Source organism: Vulpes vulpes, chromosome 6 (genome assembly GCF_048418805.1).
Source record: "Vulpes vulpes isolate BD-2025 chromosome 6, VulVul3, whole genome shotgun sequence".
Taxonomy (NCBI): domain Eukaryota; kingdom Metazoa; phylum Chordata; class Mammalia; order Carnivora; family Canidae; genus Vulpes; species Vulpes vulpes.
This window is the reverse complement of record NC_132785.1, coordinates 109128192-109151667: the sequence shown is the minus strand read 5'-3', so window position 1 is coordinate 109151667 and position 23476 is coordinate 109128192. Positions and strand designations below refer to the sequence as shown.

Genomic DNA, 23476 nt, shown 5'->3' with positions numbered 1-23476 from the left:
TTGCTCTCAGCCAGAGTCTCGACTTCTTTTTTTTTTTTTTTTTTTTTTCCGCTCTTTCTCCCTCCACTAGCCTCCAGCGCCGGGGTTCTTGCGCCACGCTCAACCGGACGGCTCAGCGGCGCGAGTGGCGGTACCCGGGGTGAAGCTCGGGCATCGGCAACCACTGATTGGCAGTAAAAGGGTTCACGCCCCATCTCCTGCTCGAGCACAACCGGAGCCGCCAATCAGAGCGAGGACTGACGGCAACGACCCAATCCTGGAGCCGGGCTGTGGGCGGGGGCGAGGACAAATGGCTCAGGTGGGCTCCTCGCTCGTTGGGCCTCTTTTGGAGCTTGGCTGCTGCTGCAGGGGCTCCCGCTGGTGCTGCCCGCTGCTGTGCTGGGGATCCGGTCACCAGGTACGGACAATGTGGGGGAGAAGAGGGAGGGACGTGTTTGTGTGGCATCTGACGGAAAGGATCCAGGGAGCCTGGAAAAACGGAGGCGAGACCAAGGGTTGGAGAGACCTTGAGACGGGGGAGCTGGGACAGTGAAGATGAAGAAGGGCTTGGTAGGCTGGACGAACCAATGCGCGGGTGAATGGATGGATGAGCGGCCACTCTGAGCCCAGGGCAAGGAACCTTCACTTTCTCATGGGATAACCCTTGAGATAGGTTTTTTGTTTTTTGTTTTTGTTTTTGTTTTTTTTTTTTAAAGCTCCATTTTGGAGATTTCTCACGCAGGGTCTCACAGCTACAAAATGATTGTTGGAAGGGTAGGAACCTCCCTCCTGACTAGTTTTAACACCACACCTTTCCTGGGCCGGGCCAGGGCAAAATTGGAGAACAGATGTTGGGTACTCTAAGAGGCTCTAAAGCTTTGGGGCAAATGGGGGTGAGGATTCTGGTAGAGCAGATCGGAAGAGTGCTCAGGCTCTGCCCTCATCAGCCATCTGTTAGGATTTCTAAGTGCTTCCGTAGAATGGGCATAAGTTCTCTCAAAGAAGGGGGCTATCCATAAGGCGTTTCTGACCCTGGGAGGAGAAAGCCTGAGTCTCCTATTGAGAAATGGTGAGAAAATAAGAAGGATGGGGGGGGGGGGTGTCTTGGCCCATGCCATGACCACTTCTGATCTCCAATAAAGCTCTGTTCTCTCTGGACTTCAATAAGATCCATTGTTGTCATCTACCGCTCCCTGAGGGATTCCTGCTTCCTCCTCTAGAGCTCCTTTTTTTGTTTCTCTATTTTGTTTTCTTTTTAGTGCTTCACACTGTCTTATGCCATGGCTGACTTTAATATCGATTTCAGCTGATCATACTGAAACTTGTGCCACAGTGACAAAGGAAGCCTGATGACTTATCACCACTTCAGGCCCAAGAAGTTAACCTTACAACAGATGAACTGTGGGGAAAGCAAAAAACAACCCTCCCCCCCCCAAAAAAAAACTACAATGAAAATGAGAAGTAGTAGTTCTGTTCTTAAATTCTTTATCCACGAGTTTTATTTAAATCAAGTTGATTGAAATCATTGCTCCTCAAGGATTCGTGTAAGCTTTTTTTTTTTTTAAACAAAAAGTACATAACGTAATTGGATTCTGTATACAACTTCAAGGCAGAAGCGTATATAGTATACTTAGTCTTTGAGAATAGAAACTTCATCAAAATATTCTCAGTGAGGCAGTATGGCAATATAGAATCCAACAGCATAATTTGAATCTCAGCTTTGCCACGCATAAGCTGTGTAACTTCAAGCGAATCACTTAATCTCTTAATCTCTCCGTGCCAACTCTCATCTGTCAAATGGAAATAGTAATAGTGCCTACCCACCTTGTTTAGGGATTAAATGAGATAATATATACATGGCATATACAAGTGCATGATAACTGTTAGCTGTCATAATCTCTCTTTTTTTTAAGATTTTATTCATTTATTAATGAGAGACATAGAGAGAGAGAGAGAGGCAGAGACACAGGCAGAGGGAGAAGCAGGCTCCATGCAGGGAGCCCGATGTGGGACTTGATCCCGGGACTCCAGGACCATGCCCTGGGCCAAAGGCGGTGCTAAACTGCTAAGCCACTGGGGCTGCCCTGTCATAATCTCTCTTGCAACCCAACACCAACATCACTGTTTCCTTCTCCATTCAATTTTCGTGCTTGTTTTCAAGTCACAAAAGTTTAACTTTTATTTTGTTCTAGCTTATGGAGCATGAGTGACCTGAGAGCCAGAGTAGAGAACACCTGAGAGTGTAAATATTGCCATCACTCCATAGATCCCACTCAAATGTATAAGGCTTTTCTGTGCTTAGAAGGGTCTGTCATCAATAGCTAGACGGATATGTTAGTAGATTTATCATTACCTTGCGCCACTTGCATTATAAGAATGACATAAAAAACTAGGCTAGGGGTTTAGATATTAAAGGACTGATTCCAGCCAAGAGAAAACAGTTCTGATTTAGGCTACCATTGTGGAGAAGTTGCTTAGACAAAAATAAGTACCGTGCCACCTACTGCAAAGTATACTGTTGATTCACTGCTACTAGTATGAGTAAATATCAAGACCAGTTTCTCTTAGTATCACACAAATCCATTTTATTACTTTATAGTAATATTTGTACACCTCCTTTTCGTTTGTTTCCTTTTTTTTTCCATTATTTTTGTCTGGTTTTACCATTTCCAGCCATTGCGTTATTTAGCCTTTTTTACTCTAGGTACAGGTTAGCACCCTTCGATAAAGGGCAAATATCCAAAGGCAGTGAACTAACCCTGTGAAGTAAGAATAGTATGTTAAGATAATGGAGGGTGGATGGGCCTTAGAGACTTGGAAAGGAATTCTCAAAGTGATTGCCCAGATAATTATGAGTGGGACGCAAGTTAACTACCCAAATCAGACAGCTTATGCTTGAAGTAGACTAACTGCTGTCTCCTGTTTTTTGCCTTTGTTCCCAAGGCAAAAAGCTTTCTCGGGTTGGAGGGAAGTCATGAGCCGTTTCTTGAATGTGTTACGAAGCTGGCTGGTTATGGTGTCCATCATAGCCATAGGGAACACGCTGCAGAGCTTCCGAGACCACACCTTTCTCTATGAAAAGCTCTACACTGGCAAGCCGGATCTTGGTAAGAAGTCAGAGAACTGCATCCTGTATGGGAGTGGCCTAATTGTGGTTCCCAGACCAGGCTATCCTTGAGAACTACCTAAGAAATTTAAAAGCAAACATCACAGGTACCTATTTTCTCCTCCAAACTTATTTCCTGAAATTTCTACACCAAGTGGGGCCCCAAGTCTATTTTTTCGTAACCTCCCAGGTGATTCTGCTGCTGGCTAACTCGGGAAGCCACTGGAATAATAGACTTTCTGGATAGCACTTGGCCCTTTTTCCCCCAAGCTTGTCTGAATACCTTTTCATCCATGTTATACTGTCCTTTACATTTCACAGACAATACAAATGTATTACAAGGACAAGTGAGAAGATAGAGTTATTTGGTGACTCTGGGATGCCCAACTAGAAAGCGATAAAAAAGCTTTTCATATGATCTCAGCCCTCTTCAGAAGCAAGGCTGTGCCATGGTTTATTCCATGTTGCAGATAGGGAGTTACCAATCCAAGCTCTTCCCAAACACTGAAGAGTCCCTGAGAAGATGTCCAAAATTCCTCTGAACTGGTCTCCCAAAGTGAAACTGAGAAGGCCTCTGCTGGCCTTACCCAGTTTCCTGAGCCTCCCAGCTGAGAGTATTTTCACATTTCAGCTTGTGCTTCCTTGCACTGATGTGTGGGGTAGTGGTGTTTGAGCTGCAGCACCATTTCACGTAGCTGACAATTCTGTGTCACATTTATAGCTAACCCAGATTCGGGCTCTGACCTAGCTCATTTTTCTGTAACATCTCCATACAAAATGAATCTAAGTAGGCTAAGACTCATTTTGAGCAAAGCTCAATAGGAGTAAAGTATCTGGAAAAGCTCCACTTTTCCCCCCCTCAAACACTGCCCTCTGCTGTGTAGATTCACAGGATTTTAGAGGTTATCTGACCTAGTCCTCTAGAATTTCACCTGATGCCTAAACTGGCTACAGATGATGAAATATTCCACTTTCGTGTGTCACTAACTAGAGCTATTTCCCCAGCCTTCTCATCAGAGGAGCTGTCAAACTGGTTTGACATTATAAAGAATGTAGCCTTCTGGGGCCAACTACTAGATATTTGGTTGCATATGAAATTTTTTCTCACCTTACTACCATCTAAAGATCTTCAGGGTTGTGAAATTGGTATCACTCTCTGGTTTTCCAAAGGATGGAAAATCTTTAAAGCCCAAGTAAACATTCATAGGCCTTTCTATCATCAGTCTTACCCTTGAAATTTCTCTTGCTCAATAGACCAGTAAAGGAAGTATCTTTGCTTTCACAGTTTCGCCTTTCCTGGCCACAGGATGCCTTAGATTGTACATTACAATCACCCAGGGAGAGAGTATTTTTAGAAAATGCATATTTCCAGGGCCTACCTCCAACGAGTATGATTTAATTGGTCTGGTACCCAGGTCTTGGTAATTTCATAAAACGTCTTTAGTTGCCTCTAATAAACACCCAGGGTCTAGGACCACTGTTAAGGTAGACTGTGATCAGTACTCACAGGACAAGATACTTACTAAGAACAGAGTACCAGAACAAAGTCACCAAGAGCAAGGTGGCCTCAGCAAACACCAAAGAAGCAATGCTTTGTTCCAGTACCAAATGTACAGGAAACCTGCCCAGTTTAAGCTTTGTTCAAATAACATAGATCTGGATTCTGAAGAAGAGTTCAGTCTCTTCCACACCAGACTGAGCATTTAGATAGGTCTCAGGATTTTCAAGTTCTCTCCTGCATCAGCCTTGAAAGTTGACTGACCTAGGCATCTTATCTTAATGCACCACTGTCTGCAACATTCCCCCAAACCTGTCCCAATCCAGACTTGCTGAACTTTACCCACACCAGAGTGGCTTCCAGGACAGAGGTATAAACTGCTACATTCAGGAGTTATTACCTAAGTAGACTCTGGGTTTCTACTCTTGAAACTGCCCCCACCCAACTCTAGACATTTGAAGAGGAGCTGAACAGTTCTCATTCTTGAATTCCTTCCATTCCTACTAGTTCCCATGTATAGTACCAGAGCCTCCCCTCTGCCCAGCCAGAGAGTTCAGGCTGAGCAGTCTGCCTCTCATGAACCACCAGTGAAGTAAAGGAGTTTGGAGGGAATCCTAATTCTCTCCTCTCAATACTCTTTTCTCTGCTGTATAGTGAATGGCCTCCAAGCTCGGACTTTTGGGATCTGGACACTGCTGTCATCAGTGATTCGCTGCCTCTGTGCCATCGACATCCACAACAAGACGTATGTAAGGGAAGGAAAAGCCTTAGCATCCTTTTGTTGGAAATCAGGTGCTAGGCATACCCAGTGTGGTCCTCCCCCTGGAGGCTTGTTCATTTTCATGCATTAGCCCATAGAATATGGATAATAAAGGGTTAGTAGGTCCTATTCTTTCAAGGCCTATAATAATAATAATAATAATAATAATAATAATAATAATAATATAATAATAAGTAATAGGCCTAACAGGTTTAAAGTTTGAAAATTCTTTAGAAGTGAATAGCAACTGGCAGTGTCATGATCCAGCAGCCTGCATCATACCCCTCTACTTCTTTACTAAAGAATCAGCCTTTCTTCTACTAAAGAAATAGAATAGTGTGCTCTTTTTAGAGCAGCCACCCACATATACCTTATTCTCACATTCCTCCTTAAGAAGTAGGAATGAACAGAAATCACAATCCATGAAAAAAGGAACCCACAAGTAAACCACCGTAAGCTTATGCAGAGTCAGTAGGTGAGAGTGAAAGGGAACCCAGGATTCCTATATTCTGCTTTTCTAGGGTACTCAGACTAGTGTGGAACAGTTGCAGAGCCTCTTGTCTTCATGCTATAACTGGTGCTGGCCACTGGAGGGGGCTCGAACTCTCTTTCCAACTGTCCTCACCACAGTCAAAGCAGAAAGTTTGCTCAAGTCAGTGGCTAAGGCCACTAAAATGTCAACTTCACACTAAAATATTTTTCTGTCGAAAAAAATATATATATATATTTTTCTGTCGTATCTAAACTTTCAGCATTTGGGAAAAGAGGTAATGATATTTACTGAGCACCTCTGATGATGCCAGGAGCTTTCATCTACATGACCTTGATTAAGTCTCCTAGCCACCCTTGGAGGTAATGATTTTCATTCCTGAGTTTGCAGGTCTACATGTTAGAGGCCCAATTAATTTGAACTAAGGAAGACGGACTCAAGTGGGATTTGAAGCAGGGCTATTAACCCTGTGATCTCTCCAACTTTTTAAATTATTTTTTGAATTTGAAACTCTGGTTTGACTTGTGCTAGATTGAAATGTATTTTTGGAAGCAGTATGGTTTAGTGAAGCAGCCTAAGGCCCAAGAACGAAAACAAGAAAATGGGCTCTTGTCTCAATCCTGATAGTAACTATTTTTGTAGCTGCAAGCTCATTATATGGTTGACCCTTGAACAACATGGGAGTCAGGAGCACTGGCTCCCCACAGTTGAAAATCCGCATATAACTTTTGACTCCCCCAGAACTTAACTACTAATGACCTACTGCTGACCAGAAGCCTTACTAATAAGAATGTCAGTCAAGACATATTTTGTATGTTGTATGTGTTATATAATGTATTCTTACAATAAAGTGAGCTATAGGAAAGAAAACATTATTAAGAAAATCATAAGGGAAAAAAAAGAAAATCATAAAGAAGAGAAAATACATTTACTGTACTGTATTTATCTTTTAAAATCCATGTATAAGTGGACCCATGTTGTTCAAGGATCAGCTGTTCACCTTCTCTGCATCTTGGTATCCTTATGTATAAAATGAACTAGTTTATCTGTTCTACCCTACCCCTCAGGGTGCCTGGGAGGGAGTGAGAATTAAATACTCCTTTGAAAGACTTTTACCATGATAAATTGATGATAGGCGTATCTTTCATTTGCTGTGCTTTTGGAGTAAGACTTATCTCATTATCACCCATTCATTTCCCCTTCTCCCAAGGCAGGATAGCCACAAATGCTAGCTTCTGTTTGTTGCCTTTTTTACCCTGGGACTTTGGTATGGACTTTGGCCCATACTCTTCTGATGTACACTCTGATTCTATTTCCTCCTAATCCAGAAATTCAAAAATACCCATACGTTCATATTAACATAAATGTATTTAAAAAATGCACAACAATGATAAAAATCAAATTTAACATATCAATTCCTTCTAGGGAGGCAGGGGAATGGGATCTAGGGGGAATAAGCATACACAGAATGCTTTAACTGTGCTATCTGTAATATTTTATTTCTTAGAAAAAAGAATCTGAACCAAAAATGTCAAAACATGATGGAACAGGGTGTTGGTTGCATACGGGTTAATTATAGTATTCTATGATCAACAATTTTTGTACGTTTGAAATATTTCCTAATTCTAAAAATTTCATAGTTAAAAAAAAAAATCCAATCCAGTGGTCAGTCATCCTATAACCTATCTCTTCTCCACCTCTTAATCAGAAGTAAGGAATACATTCTTGGTCCATGAGGTTAACCCTGTGTTCTCCAACTGATCATTGTCCTAGGCTAAAACACAAAGTAACCAGCCCCCATGGCAAGAGCATCTAAAAGCCCCAGAGAGGTCCCCGCTGCTCATGCCCTTCATTCTTAGGCATCCATCATATGAGCACTGATCAGCCACTGGCCGAACAGCTACCAGGTGGGCTTGGACTACAGAGCCAAGCCACTTTGAGTAAGTAGATTGATCCAGAAACGGCCTCTACTGCTAGGATGGCCATAACCCAGACTCTGCTTTGCTGGGGGCTGGCTTCACCACCTACCTTGCTGTGACTTGGAGATCCACTTTGGATGCCTGCACTGTTCTCCTCTCAATCGAGCAGCTGAAACCTTCGATTTTGCCCTAAGTAAAGGGTAAATTGATGTGATCGAGCAGATGGGTCTTTCTCGGGCCCAAGTTTCCTTTTCCTTTAGCCATAGCCACATGGTGGGTTGGTATTCATGTGTGTGTGGAATCTGACCGCTGCTTTTCCTCTGCACTGAACGAGCGGGCCTTCGTTCCCATTCGTGTCTGCTCCCCTGTAGGCTGTACCACATCACACTCTGGACCTTCCTCCTCGCCCTGGGGCACTTCCTCTCCGAGCTGTTTGTCTTTGGGACTGCAGCTCCCACGATTGGCGTCCTGGCACCCCTGATGGTGGCAAGTAAGCATCCAACCCCCCCAGACCTCCCATGGGAACTGCACCCTAGGGCCGGGGCAGGAGAGCAGACATACAAGAGTGTGAGAAAGCTCTGTGCCTCTGTCAGCCACCAATCTTTTCTCTTATTTAAGGTTTCTCAATCCTGGGTATGCTAGTTGGGCTCCGGTACCTAGAAGTAGAGCCAGCCTCCGGACAGAAGAAGAGAAACTGAGGCCAGCGTCACCACCTCCCAGATTTCGTCTTCTACCGTTACTGTCCCCTTCCTTCATCTTCCCTCCTCTTTCATTTCTTCTTTTCTGTACCATCCTGAGCCCCCTTACCCACTGCTAGCCTTTTAGGTTTGGGGTTTTTCTTACATTTAAAACTTTGTAAGATACAACCTTCATACAGAAAAGTATATAACATATACATACAATTGAAAGAATCATTTTAAAGTGAATACCCTATACCTTCACCCAGATCAAGAAACCCAGTGTGTGCCCTTCCCCCACTGACAGCCTCTTCCAGGCTCCCTTTCCCAGCCCTCAGCTTCTTCCCTTTTCTTTTCATCCCTTCATCTGACTTATATGGTGGGAACATGTGAACTATGAAACTTACAGCTGCTGCATCACCCAGAGCAGCTGCCACCAAGGGCTGCTTCAGGAGGTCACCCTTCCAGGTTGGGCTCCTCTCTGCTACTGGACCCAAGACTCTGAACCATCTGAGGAACAGGCAATTCTAAGAAGGGCTCCCCTGTGAGTAAGCATGGCTCATGCTTGTGTCTACAAGTGGATCATGGTTGGAAGAGTCTGGGCTGTTTTTAGACCTTCTGGTCAGCTGTATTTGTGTAACAAATTTTGTAATAAATAGAAAAACCCTCTGCTCGGATCAGTCCTTGTACTTTGACCTCCCCCAAGCCAAGAGCACTCCTTCCCTTCTCTGAGCCATAGCATAGGATAATCACAGCTTTTTGCTGATCAAGTATACCGTAATGAGTAGGACAGCTCAAGGACCCAGGAATGGCTGACTGCCTCTGGCCCTTCTTGTCACTTGTTCATTTCTCCTGAAGCCCAACCTGTCTCTCCTTCCCCACCTTCAAGATTCTGAGTTCACAACTGAACAGTCAGGAGCTTTTTCTTGTTTTCTTCCTAAGGAAGAAAGAAATTCTTGACAAAGCAAAGGCAGAAAACAGCACAGAAGAAACAGCTGCCTGACCATGGAAAGGAAAATGTGAATCCCCAAGATAAAGGACTGGAGCAGATAGTTGCCCTCCAAAGACAACTCTGAGGGGCTCCTTACTGGCTGGGCCCACACACAGTGTGTAGACCCAGGAACCCATTCATTATTTCCACCAAGTATTTATTGAACATTTAACTCCCTGCCAGACACTTGGGAAAGAGAAATGACAACCCAGGCAATGTCCTTGTTCCTGTGGCCCTAACACTGTAATCAAGGAAACAGAGCAGCCCGTGAAAGAACAACTTCAGACAATAAGAACTCCGGAAAACAGGGTATTGTGATCAAGAAGGTAGGGGGTGGATGATTTAGATTATCAGCAAAGGCCTCCCTGAGGAGGTAGGAGCTGAGCTGAGCCTTGAATGCCCAGGCCTCAGGTGTCTTCATATGTGAGGCAGTCATTTAGGGTTGAGGGAGCAGCATCTAGAAGGCAGGAGCCAACTTGTTCGACTACGCTTCACACAGTGAAGTTAGGAAGTGAGAGGTAAGAGGTCAGGAAAGGAGGCAGGGGACCTGCAAGGGCACGACCGGAAGCTTGAAGTTGGGGATACTGAAGTGCATTTGGAAATTCTCTATGAGTTAAGGTTCTTTAAGTAAAAGAAACAAAATCATCTTAAACTAGCTTTAACAATAAAGATAACAGTGGCTCACAAAACTGAAAAACTAGGGGGATTACAGGCTTTAGGAATGATTGGATCAGGACCCAGCTCTGCCCTCCCATGTTGGCTTCATCCTCAGGCAGGATTCCTTTACGGTGCCAGAAGTGGTTGCAGCAATACCATGCCAGACACTCGCACAACACTACATCTAGAAAAATAGCTCAGTGGTACTGATTTTCCCTCGCTCACCAACTCTTGTCAGGAGGTAGTAAGAAAAGCAGTGACCTTACAGAGTTTAGCATGTGAGTATAGAGCCACGTGGAGCCCACCTAAGAAAGTGAATAAAAGCACACATGATTTGGATTTGGATCCTCTAATTTCCACACATTATAGAAATGGAATTCCAGAAAAGCAAAGCTAAGACCCAAAGGATCTAAAGAGATGACTTAGAGTAGAAGATGTTATGAGTATTCTGTTTCTTTAATAGCCAGGCTGGCTTCCTTTCAAGATGATTTAAAGTAGAATCTGTAAGGTCTCTCTCCAGCTAAGAACTACTGACACATAATGGTGCCAGAATGCCACAGGCACAGTGCATTTTCTAGGATAGAAATCTGGTAGCAGCTGCATGTCCAAGCAACATCAGGTAAACCACAACTGGGAAGGGAGAAGTGGCAGTGGGTAGGACAGCTCAGAAGAAACGGTAACAGAATGACCAATGCCGAAAGCATGGACTCTGGCCAGGCAGGACGGTGCAGTCATAGAACAAACACTTCAGCCACACTTTGAGGCTGAGCCAGAAACAACAGCGGGCTCTCTTATGAGCGGTCACCCTGGGTGGACTGTGTGCATGTGTACATAGCACAAAAGGCAGGCAGGGTCACATGCTGGGTGGGGAGTTGCAAAGCACCACATAGGCCAATGTTCACTTTTACAGCCTTGTCTTTAAAGTGTAGCCTAGTGGGATGGTAACATCTGTGTAAACAGAGGACCCGCCTCTGCAGCAGGCCACAGAAGCTGCTCCACTGGCCCCCAGTCCCCTCCTGCACCGTCGTCCCAGGCCCCAGAAATGAGTGAGAATCTCAGGACTGCCCCAAGAGACACCTCTGCCCCCACCTAATGACAAGACCATTTGGAGAATCTTTTATTGTCTTAAAACATCTGGTATTACAAATAGAAAATACAAATTATGTTTATAAAGGAATGAATAATCTGGTAAACATTTTGTTAAAAAGCTTTAAGGAGCTGAAGAGTAAACACCTTTCTCCTTACCAGAAAGTAAGGCATGCTTTGTCTCCACCTCTCTTCCACTCCCCACTCAATCCCTCCACCAAGTGTGAACTTCTATTACATACAGAACATATTAAATGTCTGTACACACACGCGTGCGCACACACACATACACACACACACGCCTCCCCTCTGGCAGTGGTCCAAGCACCCTGGCTCTGCTGCCAACCCAGGCTGCTCCCAAATGCCAAGCCTGGGCAGTGGTCACAGCCAAACAGCACCATGGTCATGATCACAGCTGCTCAATCCACAGGATAAATTACTAAAATGTCTTATTTTCAGGGGACACTACCCCAGCCTGTGAGTAGAACCAGACAGCAGGCCAGACAAGACAGGAGGTCACCCTGAGTTGGTTTAAAGGGAATGCCTTTAAATTTACAATATCTGTTAAAAGATCATTGCTGGAAGGGGATGGAGAGAGGGGGGATGAGGAGATGCAAATACTATCCCCTCCGGAGGCAGGATGCACATAATTCAAGTAGACTCAATTCCCATTTCAAGGGCCACCTTTCCTTCTGCTCCTTTCCTCTCATCTCAGAAGCATCTGTGAATTTCTCAGGGTAGAATGAAACAAGGTTAGTTTTCAGTAAAGGTTACAGGACAAAAAAAAAAAGGTTACAGGACATTGGCAGGGATTTCCCTCCCTTTGAAGAAAGCAAGCACTAAGGCCAATGGCAGAGTTTCTCAAGGCAGTATCCATGTGAAGGCATCAGGTGACTATGACATGCACAGAAGTCCTGGGCAGAGATTTTGCAGAAAAGAACTTTCCCATCCCCAAATCAAGCTACCAAATTCGGGCCTTCCCAAGTGCCCTCACACACCTACGTAGTTCACTCTCCCAAGTGGATTTCTCCTTCACGGCCACAGGAAAGTCTCTGTCAAGTTTATTGATGTTTGGTTTGATCAGCTCTTAGGAAAGGGTTTGGAAACAGACCCCAACCTTAGGGCAGGAGAAGCAAGGCCAAGTCCTGATGGGTTGGTTCTGATGCAGTGTTTCCTGATGGTGCTTTTCCACCCACAGAACATAAGCAGCCAGTATGGATGACCCCCAAATCACCCTCATCCAGAGTAGCTGCCTCTCCTTAGAACTGGGCTTCTAAGGGTCTTAGATACTAGAAAAAGTTAATATCCTGAATAAGCTTTCTTTCCATGATAATTTTGCAGGCTCTCTCCTGGCAGGATCGAGGTGAAGGGGGAAGACATGGTACCACCATTCTCCAGCAGCCTCTCCCAACACCAGCTCCCGCAACCTACAAGGGGGAGGGGGCAGGTATCGAGTGTGCATTTGGTGAAAGGTGCCATCCTCCCTAATAGACCATGCAAGCTCTTGAGTGGGCTCCAGAAGGCAGAGGCACTGCCGTCCAAGCCACAAATATTCCAGCCGGATCCCTCCCAAAGCTGCTCCAGCGAAGACCGGTGTGCGGGCAGTGAGCGCTGAAGGAAGAGGTGGGGAGTGCTTTCCATGGTCCCTGAGTCACCACCACCTTTTGCTCTCAGAGATTCTCAGACACAGTGGTGGGTGCTTTGCTGGTATTACTCTCTTCCTCCTCCTCTTCCTCTTCCTGGAGTTTCTGCAAGGCAAAACAAGCAGGCAGCCCTCTGGGTGAAGAGGTGAGGTACTCCACCCCGGGTTCGGACAGCTGCCTGTCCGTGACTATAATCAATGGGAAAATCAAGAGCCACAGGCCGCTCAGCAGCCCCAAGAGCAAATGAAGGGAAGTAGCAAAGCAGCAACCAGCCTCAGCCAGTGTGCCCTTTAAACACATTCACACTATCACAGCATCAGAGAAAAGCCAGAAAGTCCAGCTCTCTGTGACACCATGGCCACCCCAAACCACCTCACTCCAAGTGCCACTATTTAGCCTCCCTCTCGGGACTGAAACAGAAGCAGAGCCCACTCTCCCTCCCCATTCATAATGACAGCCTAAAAATTACCTGGACTGATCATCAAGTAGCTATCCAAAGTGCCAGGTCTACAACTTCCCCAGAATTTCGGACTACCTGCCTTTGGAGGCAGCCCCCAGGATGATGAATATTATTATAGTGTGCGTGGAATGGATGCCACAAAGAGGATTTTTATAAAGGCAAGATGCATATGAACACAGTGGCTAAAAATATGTATATATACTTTATGCCTAGAGGAGAAGACTTTGCGTCAGTTCGGCTTTGACTTTCTCAGGGAAAGATGGCCCAGGATTAGAAGGGTCCTCTGAGTCACACTTGTTTAGGTGGGTCTAGAATTAAATATGGCCTCGAAATGATCCTGTGGGGGCCCCTAGGTGTATGCTGTGCTTTGCTCCTTACCTCAAGCACTCATCTAGTTAGCGGGAAGGCCTTGGCACTGTACTGCTCCATCACCACTTGAGAGCTAAAGGAACATCTACAGACCCATGCCAACTGGACAAATGGTGCTTCTCCCCCACCAACTGTCTCAGGGCTAGTCCACGGCAGTACAACAGCTGTAGAAACCCAACCTGCCCATTCTCATTCTTGCCAGTTTGTTGGCACCAGGTCAGCCTCAGCCATGAGTAGCCTTCATTCAGTCCACGAGCAGCCTGCTTAAGTCAATCAGGCAGCCTCTCTCTTCTTGCTAACACACATGTGCAGGCACATGCCTCCCTCCACACACACCGGCCCCCCTCCAAAGCCATCACCTTGAAAGCATAACCAGAAACACAGATTAGTGAGGGCAGAAGTACATCCACTGTCTGGCCAAGAACCACCAACTGGAAGAAAAATGGAACCCCAAACAAGATTTTCAGCATCTAGATTAGTCATTAAAGCCAAGCTAAACATTCTGTTTCTTTTTACCAAAATGATTCAAATCATTTTGAACGATTTCAATCATTAATTCAAAAGATCAGCTCTGGCCACATCTATTGGGGGCCCTGTCTTCACCTAGCTCTGAGAATGAATTTATGTGCCAGTGGCCAGGCCTCAACGCTGACTGCCATGGGATGTGTGGAGGGATGCTCCGTGACAGCCCTGGCTCCAGTGGAGGGATGCTCCATGACAGCCCTGGCTTCCCTGGTGTCAGCCCACCAGGATCCTGACCTTCCCACAACAATAAGCCTCCCCAGCTGCAAGTGAGGTTCGAAGACACACGGTGAGTGATCTGGGGACACAGACTGTGGAGCACCATCCCCGGATTTGTCTCCTGCTGCTACTCCATGCTATTTCCAACACTCCATACAGAAGATGACTGAGCCAACAACTCCAACCTTGATTAATCCTGTGCACCAAGATATGGCTGCAGGAATAGTGAAATATTGGAACAACCTAAATATTAAACAAGAGGAAATGGACATACATATATGTAGATCCAAGGTAGTAGAATGACTGTGGAAAGGTTGTCAAACTACTGTTAAGTAAACAAACTGATTAGGAACCCCACCTGCTCCAGGAGACCCATAGAAAAGAGCCCTGAACTATGGGCTACAATGTTACTAGGTTATCTCCAGGTGCCTGGATTATAGATGACCTTTTCTTTCTTCCTGTTTGCCTATATCTGCCAACATAAACACAGATTACAAAGTAAACAGCAAAATCTTATACCCCTTGACACAATTTGTCACATTGCAAATTGAAACCTCCTCACAAGAAACCACTCCTGTTCCATTACGGGTACCTTTTTCTCAAGCTCACTATATGTTCCAAACCATTATGTTTCCTTGTACATGGCCCAGGTGAGAGCCCATCACCATGGCGCTAATGCCATGGTCCTCACACCAGTCTAGAGGATAGCATTTCTGCTCCAAGGCTTTCCCTGTCTCCCTGCTGAATTTCCTGTGCCAGGTTCCTCCCTCCACATGCTACCTGGGGCAGCCTGACAACTCCAGAGTATGATATCAGAAGACAAATAATAAACTAAAGCTTATCATCTGTCTCCCAACATGTGTCCTTATGATAGTAAATATACTCTTTCAGATACCGTTTTTGCCTTAGAAAATTGGCAAAGTTCTCCAAAACAATAAATCCTCAGGGTTGGCACTCCTCCACTGCTACAGCAATATAAATTGATAGGATTGATAATACCTTTCTAGACAACAGTTTAGCAATACATATCAAGATCTTAAAAATATGCATGACCGCTGATCCATTTCTCAAGGAAATACTGTGCTTGAGAACACGCACAAAGATTCAGCTTCTAGGACATTAATCAATATTGTTTATAATGATTGAAAACAACCTTAATGCCCTGCCATAATTAGAAGTATGTTGTAAAAGAATAATGACCTGATAAGGTGTTCACAACAAGTAAAAAAAGGAGATAGAAGATTTCCATTTTCATTTTAAAAATATTTACATATCCACATGTAAGTATATATGGATATATATATGCGTGCATATTGTATGTATATAGAGTCACATAGTAATTGCAAAAAAACAGTATTTCATCTGCAGGTGATGATGTTACAGGATTATTTTTAAATTTCGTATACTTTTCTGTATAAAATGTAAAAAATATATTTTTTAGTTTTCCTACAAAGAACCCGTGTTACCTCTATAACAGATTTCGGTGGTTTGTTTGTTTTTTAAGTAATATACCACTTTTCCTCCTCAGATTTGAAATTGCTTTCATCCTGGCTCAGATTTGATACCTAACATTTTGGTTAAAATACTTCCCAGCTGGCACATCTGGGTGGCCTTTGGCTCAGGACGTGATTCCAGAGTCCCAGGATTGGAGTCCCAACATCGAGTCCCACATCAGGCCCCTGCATGGAGCCTGCTTCTCCCTCTGACTGTGTCTTTGCCTCTCTCTCTCTCTCTCTCTCTCCCCCTCTCTCTGTCTCTATCTCTCATGAATAAATAAATAAAATCTTAAAAAAAAATACTTCCCAGTTGATGAGAGCAGATAGGGAAACCCTCTTCCATTCTAAATCATACTCCTGGTCCTCCCCCTTCTACCACCATCAGCTCCTACTCCCTGACTTGCACTTTTAAAGACTTAAAGAAATGCACTGGCTCCATCCCTCCATCCCCATGGCACTGCCTAAAGGACTGTAACATGCCCAGGAGAGCCACTGCCTTGTGGCCAGCACCACTGTAGTCAAGGTAGGCTCCCACCTTTCCAGCCACTGACCCCAAGCTGAGAGCAGTGGAACCAGGGTCTCAGGACTTGTCTCAGGATCCAAGGAGTGGGTGCTGCTCAGTAGACTGTGACAACAGTGATGTACTCTGGGGACCACAGCAGGGAGGCCAGGAGAAGGGAAGGAAGCAGAAAGAGTCCGGGAAAGAGCAGCACAAAAGCCATGCTGAACACCCACCAAGGAAATGCTTGGGCGCTATGTTTATGCGAGTGGAGCTGGTCTCACAGCCTCCAGAGGACCAGTCTACTCTGGGAGCCCCCTGGGCCCACCCATGCTGCCACATACTCAAACAAAGCCTGGGACCCAGCTCTCAGCCCAGCAAGCTTCCACATACTCACATTCTCAGGAGTTTCTTTGTTTGCTTTCTGCCTCCGAAGATCTGCCCTAATGAATGCTGAGGTCAAGAGATTGAGAAAGAACAACAAAGACAGAATCAATAAGCAGACCGATGTTCAAGCTCACCCAAGAGGAGGAGCCCTCATTTTATAAGGGTCACAGGTATCTCAGATCTACTCTAGATATTCCAGAGAGACAGAGGTTCCACTCGCCAACTTGACAAAGCCTTGGATAACTGATGTTCCTGACAGGCAGAAGGCAATGATGACATTGGCCTTCATTTACAGATCACTTATACTTGCTAGGGAGTTTTTGCACACATTGCTCTAATCCTCACAACAACTCCCATTTTATAGATTTAGGAAGTGAGCCTTCCAGAAGTTGGTCCACTTGTCCTATGTCAAACAGCTATGGAGGTCAGTGTCACATTCTGGGATGCAAACAAGAGTCTTTTGGCACCAAATCCCAGGCTCATTCCCCCAAAACACACTACTGCCTCTCAAACACATTTCCTAACAAGCCTTCCCCTCTGCGCCTCTGCATGTACGTCCCCGATCTGTAGGATCAATCAAAACACTAAGGCTCTCAAATCACCAACAGCCTAAGCCCATGAGTAGCCTGAGAATCATCTTGTCTTGAGACCCCAACTCACCAGTGAGGGCTGCTCCAAGGGTGAGGAACACACAGAGAAAGATGTTCCCAGGCATGGTTCCATAGTTGTCAATAATCTGGCCCTGGGAGATGGTGAAGATGATTCCGAATACCTGGAGAGGTACAGAGAAGACTGGAAACAAGGGACCTGGCCAACTAGCCCATGGGATAACTGAGCTGCCATGATACAATGCCTGCAAGTAGGCCAAGTCAAGTAGGGAACAGAAAGCCACTGTTTTGGGGCCACCACCAAATAAGAGCCCTACCTGGGCAGACACGTTCAGAAGGCCAGACGACATGCCTTCTGATTCTGGGTATGTCAGCTCCACAGCAAACTCAAATCCCAGCGGGAGGTAGCCAGTCATGAAGAAGCTGAAGGCCAGATCACAGAAACAAGGTGATGGAGAACTTCAAGAACAAGAAGGTGAAGGAGCCCACCTCGCCTTCTCCCTTAGAACTCCCGTTCCTGTTTTGTTTCTTGTCATCAAGACATTCAAGGCCTTTGAATAATCAGGCCATCCCCCCAAGTGGCCACATCCAAGAAAGAGATACCCCTACAAGTCAGGAAGAAGTTCCTATGTAGGCTTCTTGCTCAGGAGGCCCCTGGGGTCCCCTGCTTCTTCTGTCTGGCAATCAGTTACAACAGGGTCAGCATTTGGGCTAGGGATGCCTGCAGCTGAGAAATTCTGCATCTTGGGTCCCCAGGCTATGTGTTGCGAGTGGGAAGTCCCTGGACACTGAACAGCATCTCTATGCTCTCTAGGCTTGGAAGGAGGAGCTCAGAGTCCTCCTTTTTCCCTCTGGAGAGTCGCCAGTTGAGAAAGTCTCTGTCTCCCTCTCTCACACACACACACTGTGTAGTGCCCACAGGACAATAACTGGAATGGGAAGCTAAGCAGAGACCCCTGTGGAAGGTGTGTCATTTCCTGTGCTTTCTCGTACAACTGGTCCAGAGCATTTCAATTATAATTTCTTATATCTGCACCACATTTCGTGCTGCTTTCACACCTGTGACTCTCCCACTCCTTGCAACAACTCTACAAGGCATGCTACCCTCATCTCCATTTCCAGATGAGGAAACCAAGGTTTCAGCACAATTAGGGGACACATCTGTCATCTAAAGGTCAGCAGCAGAACCGAGACTAGGACCCAGACTTCCTGATCCCCAGCCTTATGCACTTTCTTTGACCCCACACTGTCCCAGGCAGAGCTACTAACGACTCTAAACATTTCCTAGCCTCCCTGAGGTCTGTGAAGGACAGACTCCATCCCAATGGCACAGAAGCCCCAGGCAGCCTTTTGAAGTGCTTCAAGTAAACAAGACCTCTGGCTATAATTTCGACATCTTCAGGGGTCAATGAGAAGGCAACAAAGGGATCAGTGTTGCTTCCAAGGATGTCAGCAGCTCTAGGAGCCAAGGGATGCTGCTTCCCAGTTAAACAGATGAGAGGCAAAACTTACCCCATCGTGCCAGCGGTGATGAACACTACCCACAGGTGTCCCAGGTTCAAGGTCAATGTGTACACCACCATGCCCACCACAGTCATGATGTAGACCACCAGGGTTGTTTCCCTGCAAGCAGAGGCGAAGAAGTTGAGTCATACACTTCTAACTATAACAGGATCATTCATTCATTCATTCATTATACAAATATCAATTGGGCATGTGCTGTGTGTCAAGCCCTCCACTGCGTGCCAGGACATCTGGTCTCACAGAACTTTCTGTCCATGAGGTTGATGGACACTGAACCTGTAATCACACAAATGGTTACTAAATTACACTGTGGCCAGTGCTACAAAGGGTAAGACCAGGAGAGTAGGAAACCGTCCTGCTGCATGAGTTCTCCTCCTGCAGAACCTCTCAGCAATACCAAGCTGAACCACAAGAAAGAAGGGCACAACCCCCTTCTTTCCTCATCCTCCACAAAAACAAAAACACTCCACAGAACGAACAGCAGCTATGGTCAGGCAGCAGTGGCATGTGGGGCTACCCCAGGAGCCACCTAACTGCTGGTCTGCTTTGTCCTGAGACCCCATGGCCATGCTGGGCAATGATCTGACTTTTAGGTTCTCTGTCATCTCAGAGTTTTTCCTGTGCCAATGGCACAGATTTTTCACCAAACCTGAACTACTCCACTACAGACAGCAGAAACTAAGCAAGAATGTTCTCCAATCCTGAACTAAGTGCTTAACTCCAAAGCCAAAGTGAGAATGCTCTGCCCATCTCCTGTTACATTTCCCTTTGCCAGTCCTCTCAGATGGACCATCAGCAACCTGCTGCTTTCTGTTGGGTATTTACCCCACCTCTGTCCTTCCTCACACTTCTCCCATATTGCCCATTCATCGCTCTGCAACAGCCCTGACTCCTGCAACTGGACCTGTGTTCCTCTCCCTGTCCTGCTTATTACAGGGTACAGGCTCTGCACATCCCTCTGCCTTCCTGCCACAAAATGAAGATTCAGCAATGAAAGCTTAAAGCCTTCCCTTGTCTCCCCTGAAGCCAGAAACACAGTGGGGGCACCAGCAGATATATACTATGGTTGAATCAAGTGAATCCTGCATTTATTGGGTGCCAGGAATTCTGTTAAGCACTCTACCTGCATTTATTATTTCATTCAAGCCTTGCAAAAGCCCTGCAAGAAATGTAGAACTAGCCTTAATTTTGCAAATGAGGAAACTGAGGCTCAGACCAGTTAAGTTACTTATTCAGCCACCCATTGAGTAAATGCAGAGCTGGGATTTGAAATCTATGCTGCTCTTTCTACTGCTACAATACAGGATCTAGGATACTAATACACACAGATACACTACAGGGTTGCGTCTTTGGAAAAGCTCAAGGCCAGAGGCTACAAAGGATGCCCATCCCACTTGGTGCTTCAAAGCAGCTATTGAGGGTAGAGGAGCTTCCTTGTCCTCTACTGTACCTTCATCTAGTCCCACCCACGCCACAGAAGGCAACTTCATGGAGAAGTTGGCCACACAAGCTCCTCTTTTGCCACATTTGCTTAACCATAACTTCATTTTAAACCACTGACTCATTTAGAAAAACTATATGTAGTCCCAGCCTCAAATAAAGAGACATAACCCACCCAATTTCCAGCCTCCAAACCAAATGGGACAAGTCTGGGAGTTGTCCTCAGGGAGAAGGAAACTGACACCAAAAATGACTAGATCACAGAGCTCTCATTCTTTCTCTGCCTGGGTCTTAGCCCAGGGAAGACATCTCATGCTAACTGCTGGGGTCAGACATCAGTGACACTAGGAAACAGTGGCGTCTACATTCTCAAGTGTGCCCTCAGCCCTTTCATCACTGTATTTTCTAGTTCTTCTAAGTCATCTGGCTGCCCACAGCCCAGCCCAGCTGATGTTCCAATCCCTCCCTTCTCCAGCCACAGAGTGAGCCCTGGAAAAAGGGACACTGCTGTTCACTGGCTTGGAGGTGGCCAGTCCTCACTGCTCTCATGCCTGGCTGAAGCAAGCCACTGACAGATGGCAGAGACGAGATGGCAGCCAAGCTCTACCAGCAGTCATTAAGCCAAGCCAGACTCCACATTGTATTCAGCCAGGCGGCCACATCCTCAGAGATGGCCTCAATTGGCCTTTGTCTGGGGCAGCCAGAGTGAGACCTGGTCTGACCAGAGCCTCACAGAAGCGAGTCTGTGTGACAGGGAACAGGTCCACCACTGTCTGTCGCCTCCAGACACTGCATGCACAGCACTGGAAAGAAGCAACAGGAAGAGAAGGATGTTGAGTCTTCATTCTCCAGAGCCTTTTCTCCAAGCCTGGCTATTGAATTGAGGCACCCGGGTGGCTTGCCTTTTTGCTTTTTACAAATGCAGTTTCCCCTACTGAATTGGCATCCATGATAGTGGAGCCCAGGAATCTATTTTTAATAAGCATCCTGGATTAGCATGGCATATGCTAAAATCTTAGAAAGACTGCTCTGGGCTCCTGGAAACACACTGGGCATTCAGGCCCAAAGTACATCACAACATTTATGAAAGAGGTATAAGCAGTTGCAAGATGATACAATGTAAACCAGAGCAAGCACAGACATCTTGGTCTACCCATGGGGTCCAACAGGAAACTGGGGAATGGGGCAGAGGATCACTTCCTCATCACCATTCTTTGGGGTTTTCGTAAACTTTCCAACTGCTGGCATTTTTCTACCTTCATTTTCATTTCTCCCTCACCTGTCCCTTTCACAAACTACATGGGCGGGGGGGAATGTTCGTGCTAGGCCTTGTGTCCTCCATCTCTAATCTTACCAAGATCCTCATGGAATGGGTACTATTTCCCTCACTTTATAAATGGAGAAACTGAGGCTTAGAGAAGATTAATGTGGACCACTTGGCCACTGAGACTCCCAGCTGCTGCACCCAAACCTTTGGAGCCATATTGCTTGAGTTCAAAATGTGAGTTCAGTCCAAGAGGAGGTCACTTACTTGTAGGTTTTAGACCTATCCAGCCAGATGCCTGAGATCACAGCCCCAAGCATTCCTGCAATGACGATGGTCAGGCCGATTCTTCCAGCATTCACTTCTTCCCCCTGGGAAAACCACAACCCCAACGATCACCCAGGAATGGGACAAGTCACCAGACAGAGCATAGTCACCATGAGGTGAAGGGGCAAAGGCAAGTAATTCAGTCTCCATTAGAGTCAGTTCTCTGAACATATCACGGCAAGATGGCCTTTAAGAAGTTGCCAGTGGGGAGAAACTCCTAGAATAACTGTTCCTCCCAACCTAATATAACCCTGGATGTGTGCATGCTCATGATCCTGGATGCTGGGGTCAACCAAACTCTCCTAGTCCTACTTCGATGTGGATTTTTTTTTTAACTTAATCCTTACAGCAACACTTTTATCTTATTTACCATTATTCCCATTTGACAAATGGGGAAACTGAAATACATATATCCAAATATTCCACCCTTAGTTTTTTTTGAGCTATCTGTGCCAAAAGGAATAAGAAGATGACAGTTATATAATCTCATTTGCTTCTCAAAATTCCCCACCGTAAGTTTAGAAATCAATATTCTCTACTTTACACATGAGAAAACCCCCAAGGCACAGTGGGATTAACCTACTAGCCCAAGGTCATGAGGCATTTAGTAAGTGCAGAGCTAGGATCTGAACTCAGACCTATCAAACTCCAAAATTGGAACACTTTAGCCACAGTGGCCTGCCACTTCTAAAGTATGAGACCTTTGTCCTTTCAAAAGAGGGTTGGACCTGGGATTCCTGACCCCAGGACACACAGTATCCCACTTCCAGAATCCAGCTCTTACGGGCTCTGGAAACATTTAAGAAATGCTTACAGTTGAGCTACTAAGAGTTCAAAATTAAATTCTGCCCCTATTTTACAAATTAAGTCTTTCATATGTGATCTATATGTACGCACGTTTACCTACTGTATTGCTAGGCATCATGTCATGGGCTTTACATACATATAACACATGAATACACACACACACACACACACATACATAGTATTATTTACTTTCTATCCTAAAAAAAAAAAAAAAGAATGTTTCAGGGATCCCTGGGTGGTGCAGCGGTTTAGCGCCTGCCTTTGGCTCAGGGTGCGATCCTGGAGACCCGGGATCGAATCCCACATCGGGCTCCCAGTGCATGGAGCCTGCTTCTCCCTCTGCCTATGTCTCTGCCTCTCTCTCTCTCTCTGTGACTATCATAAATAAATAAAAAAAATTTTTAAAAAGCTTTAAAAAAAAAGAATGTTTCAAAAGTAATTACATTTCTCTTGCAGAAAGGAGAATAAGAGCTCAGGGAGGCTAAACAGCTTGTCACACAATTTAGTGCCACCAGAGCCAGGGCTATTTCCCTCCGAATCCCATAAGCATACCACCATACCACACCACCTAGAACTTGGGGATGGGGAGCTAAAGTTAATCACTGCCCCAGCTCCTGCTGAGATGGACAGAAATCTCACTCTTTTCAGGCCCAGCATGCTCAGAGAACCCCCTTACCGGGTAGTGCAAAATCACCATGCGATTCAGCAGAGTGGATAAGGCATAAAAAGCACCAGCGTTCAGACCTGA

At 45.6% G+C, this 23476-nt stretch overlaps 2 protein-coding genes across 5 annotated transcripts in view; one reads left to right on the top strand and one right to left on the bottom strand.

Moving 5' to 3' along the window:
- The first annotated feature begins 151 nt into the window (after nt 1–151).
- On the top strand, nt 152–16172 carry ERG28 (ergosterol biosynthesis 28 homolog). Of its 4 annotated transcripts, none has more exons than XM_026008656.2 (5): nt 152–397; nt 2923–3086; nt 5238–5328; nt 8124–8242; nt 8371–9098. In XM_026008656.2, the coding sequence occupies exons 2-5, from the start codon at nt 2954–2956 to the stop codon at nt 8448–8450; spliced, it is 423 nt and encodes a 140-aa protein (XP_025864441.1). In that variant the 5' UTR covers nt 152–397; nt 2923–2953; the 3' UTR covers nt 8451–9098. The 4 variants fall into 4 exon arrangements, with proteins under 4 accessions (XP_025864441.1, XP_025864439.1, XP_025864440.1 ...); XM_026008654.2 differs by having other exon boundaries at nt 5238–5332; XM_026008655.2 differs by lacking the exons at nt 8124–8242; nt 8371–9098 and adding an exon at nt 12505–16172.
- The window catches only part of FLVCR2 (FLVCR choline and putative heme transporter 2), a 52070-nt gene continuing 39775 nt past the window's right edge, over nt 11182–23476 (bottom strand). Inside the window, exons 4-10 of the mRNA XM_026008652.2 lie at nt 23405–23472; nt 21862–21965; nt 18879–18989; nt 17684–17789; nt 17419–17530; nt 16769–16824; nt 11182–12911 (exon numbers count right to left, since the gene is read on the bottom strand). Of these exons, the coding sequence (XP_025864437.1) occupies nt 12834–12911; nt 16769–16824; nt 17419–17530; nt 17684–17789; nt 18879–18989; nt 21862–21965; nt 23405–23472 (635 nt within the window). The 3' untranslated portion in view covers nt 11182–12833. The remainder of the gene's footprint in view (nt 12912–16768; nt 16825–17418; nt 17531–17683; nt 17790–18878; nt 18990–21861; nt 21966–23404; nt 23473–23476) is intronic.

Excerpts from the sequence above, each read along its gene's own strand:
- ERG28 (XM_026008654.2), top strand. The coding sequence starts at position 2,954 with ATGAGCCGTTTCTTGAATGTGTTACGAAGCTGGCTGGTTATGGTGTCC. Across the intron at positions 3,087-5,237 it reads CACTGGCAAGCCGGATCTTG|TGAATGGCCTCCAAGCTCGG; the intron begins GTAAGAAGTCAG and ends TCTGCTGTATAG. Across the intron at positions 5,333-8,123 it reads ACATCCACAACAAGACGTAT|GCTGTACCACATCACACTCT; the intron begins GTAAGGGAAGGA and ends GCTCCCCTGTAG.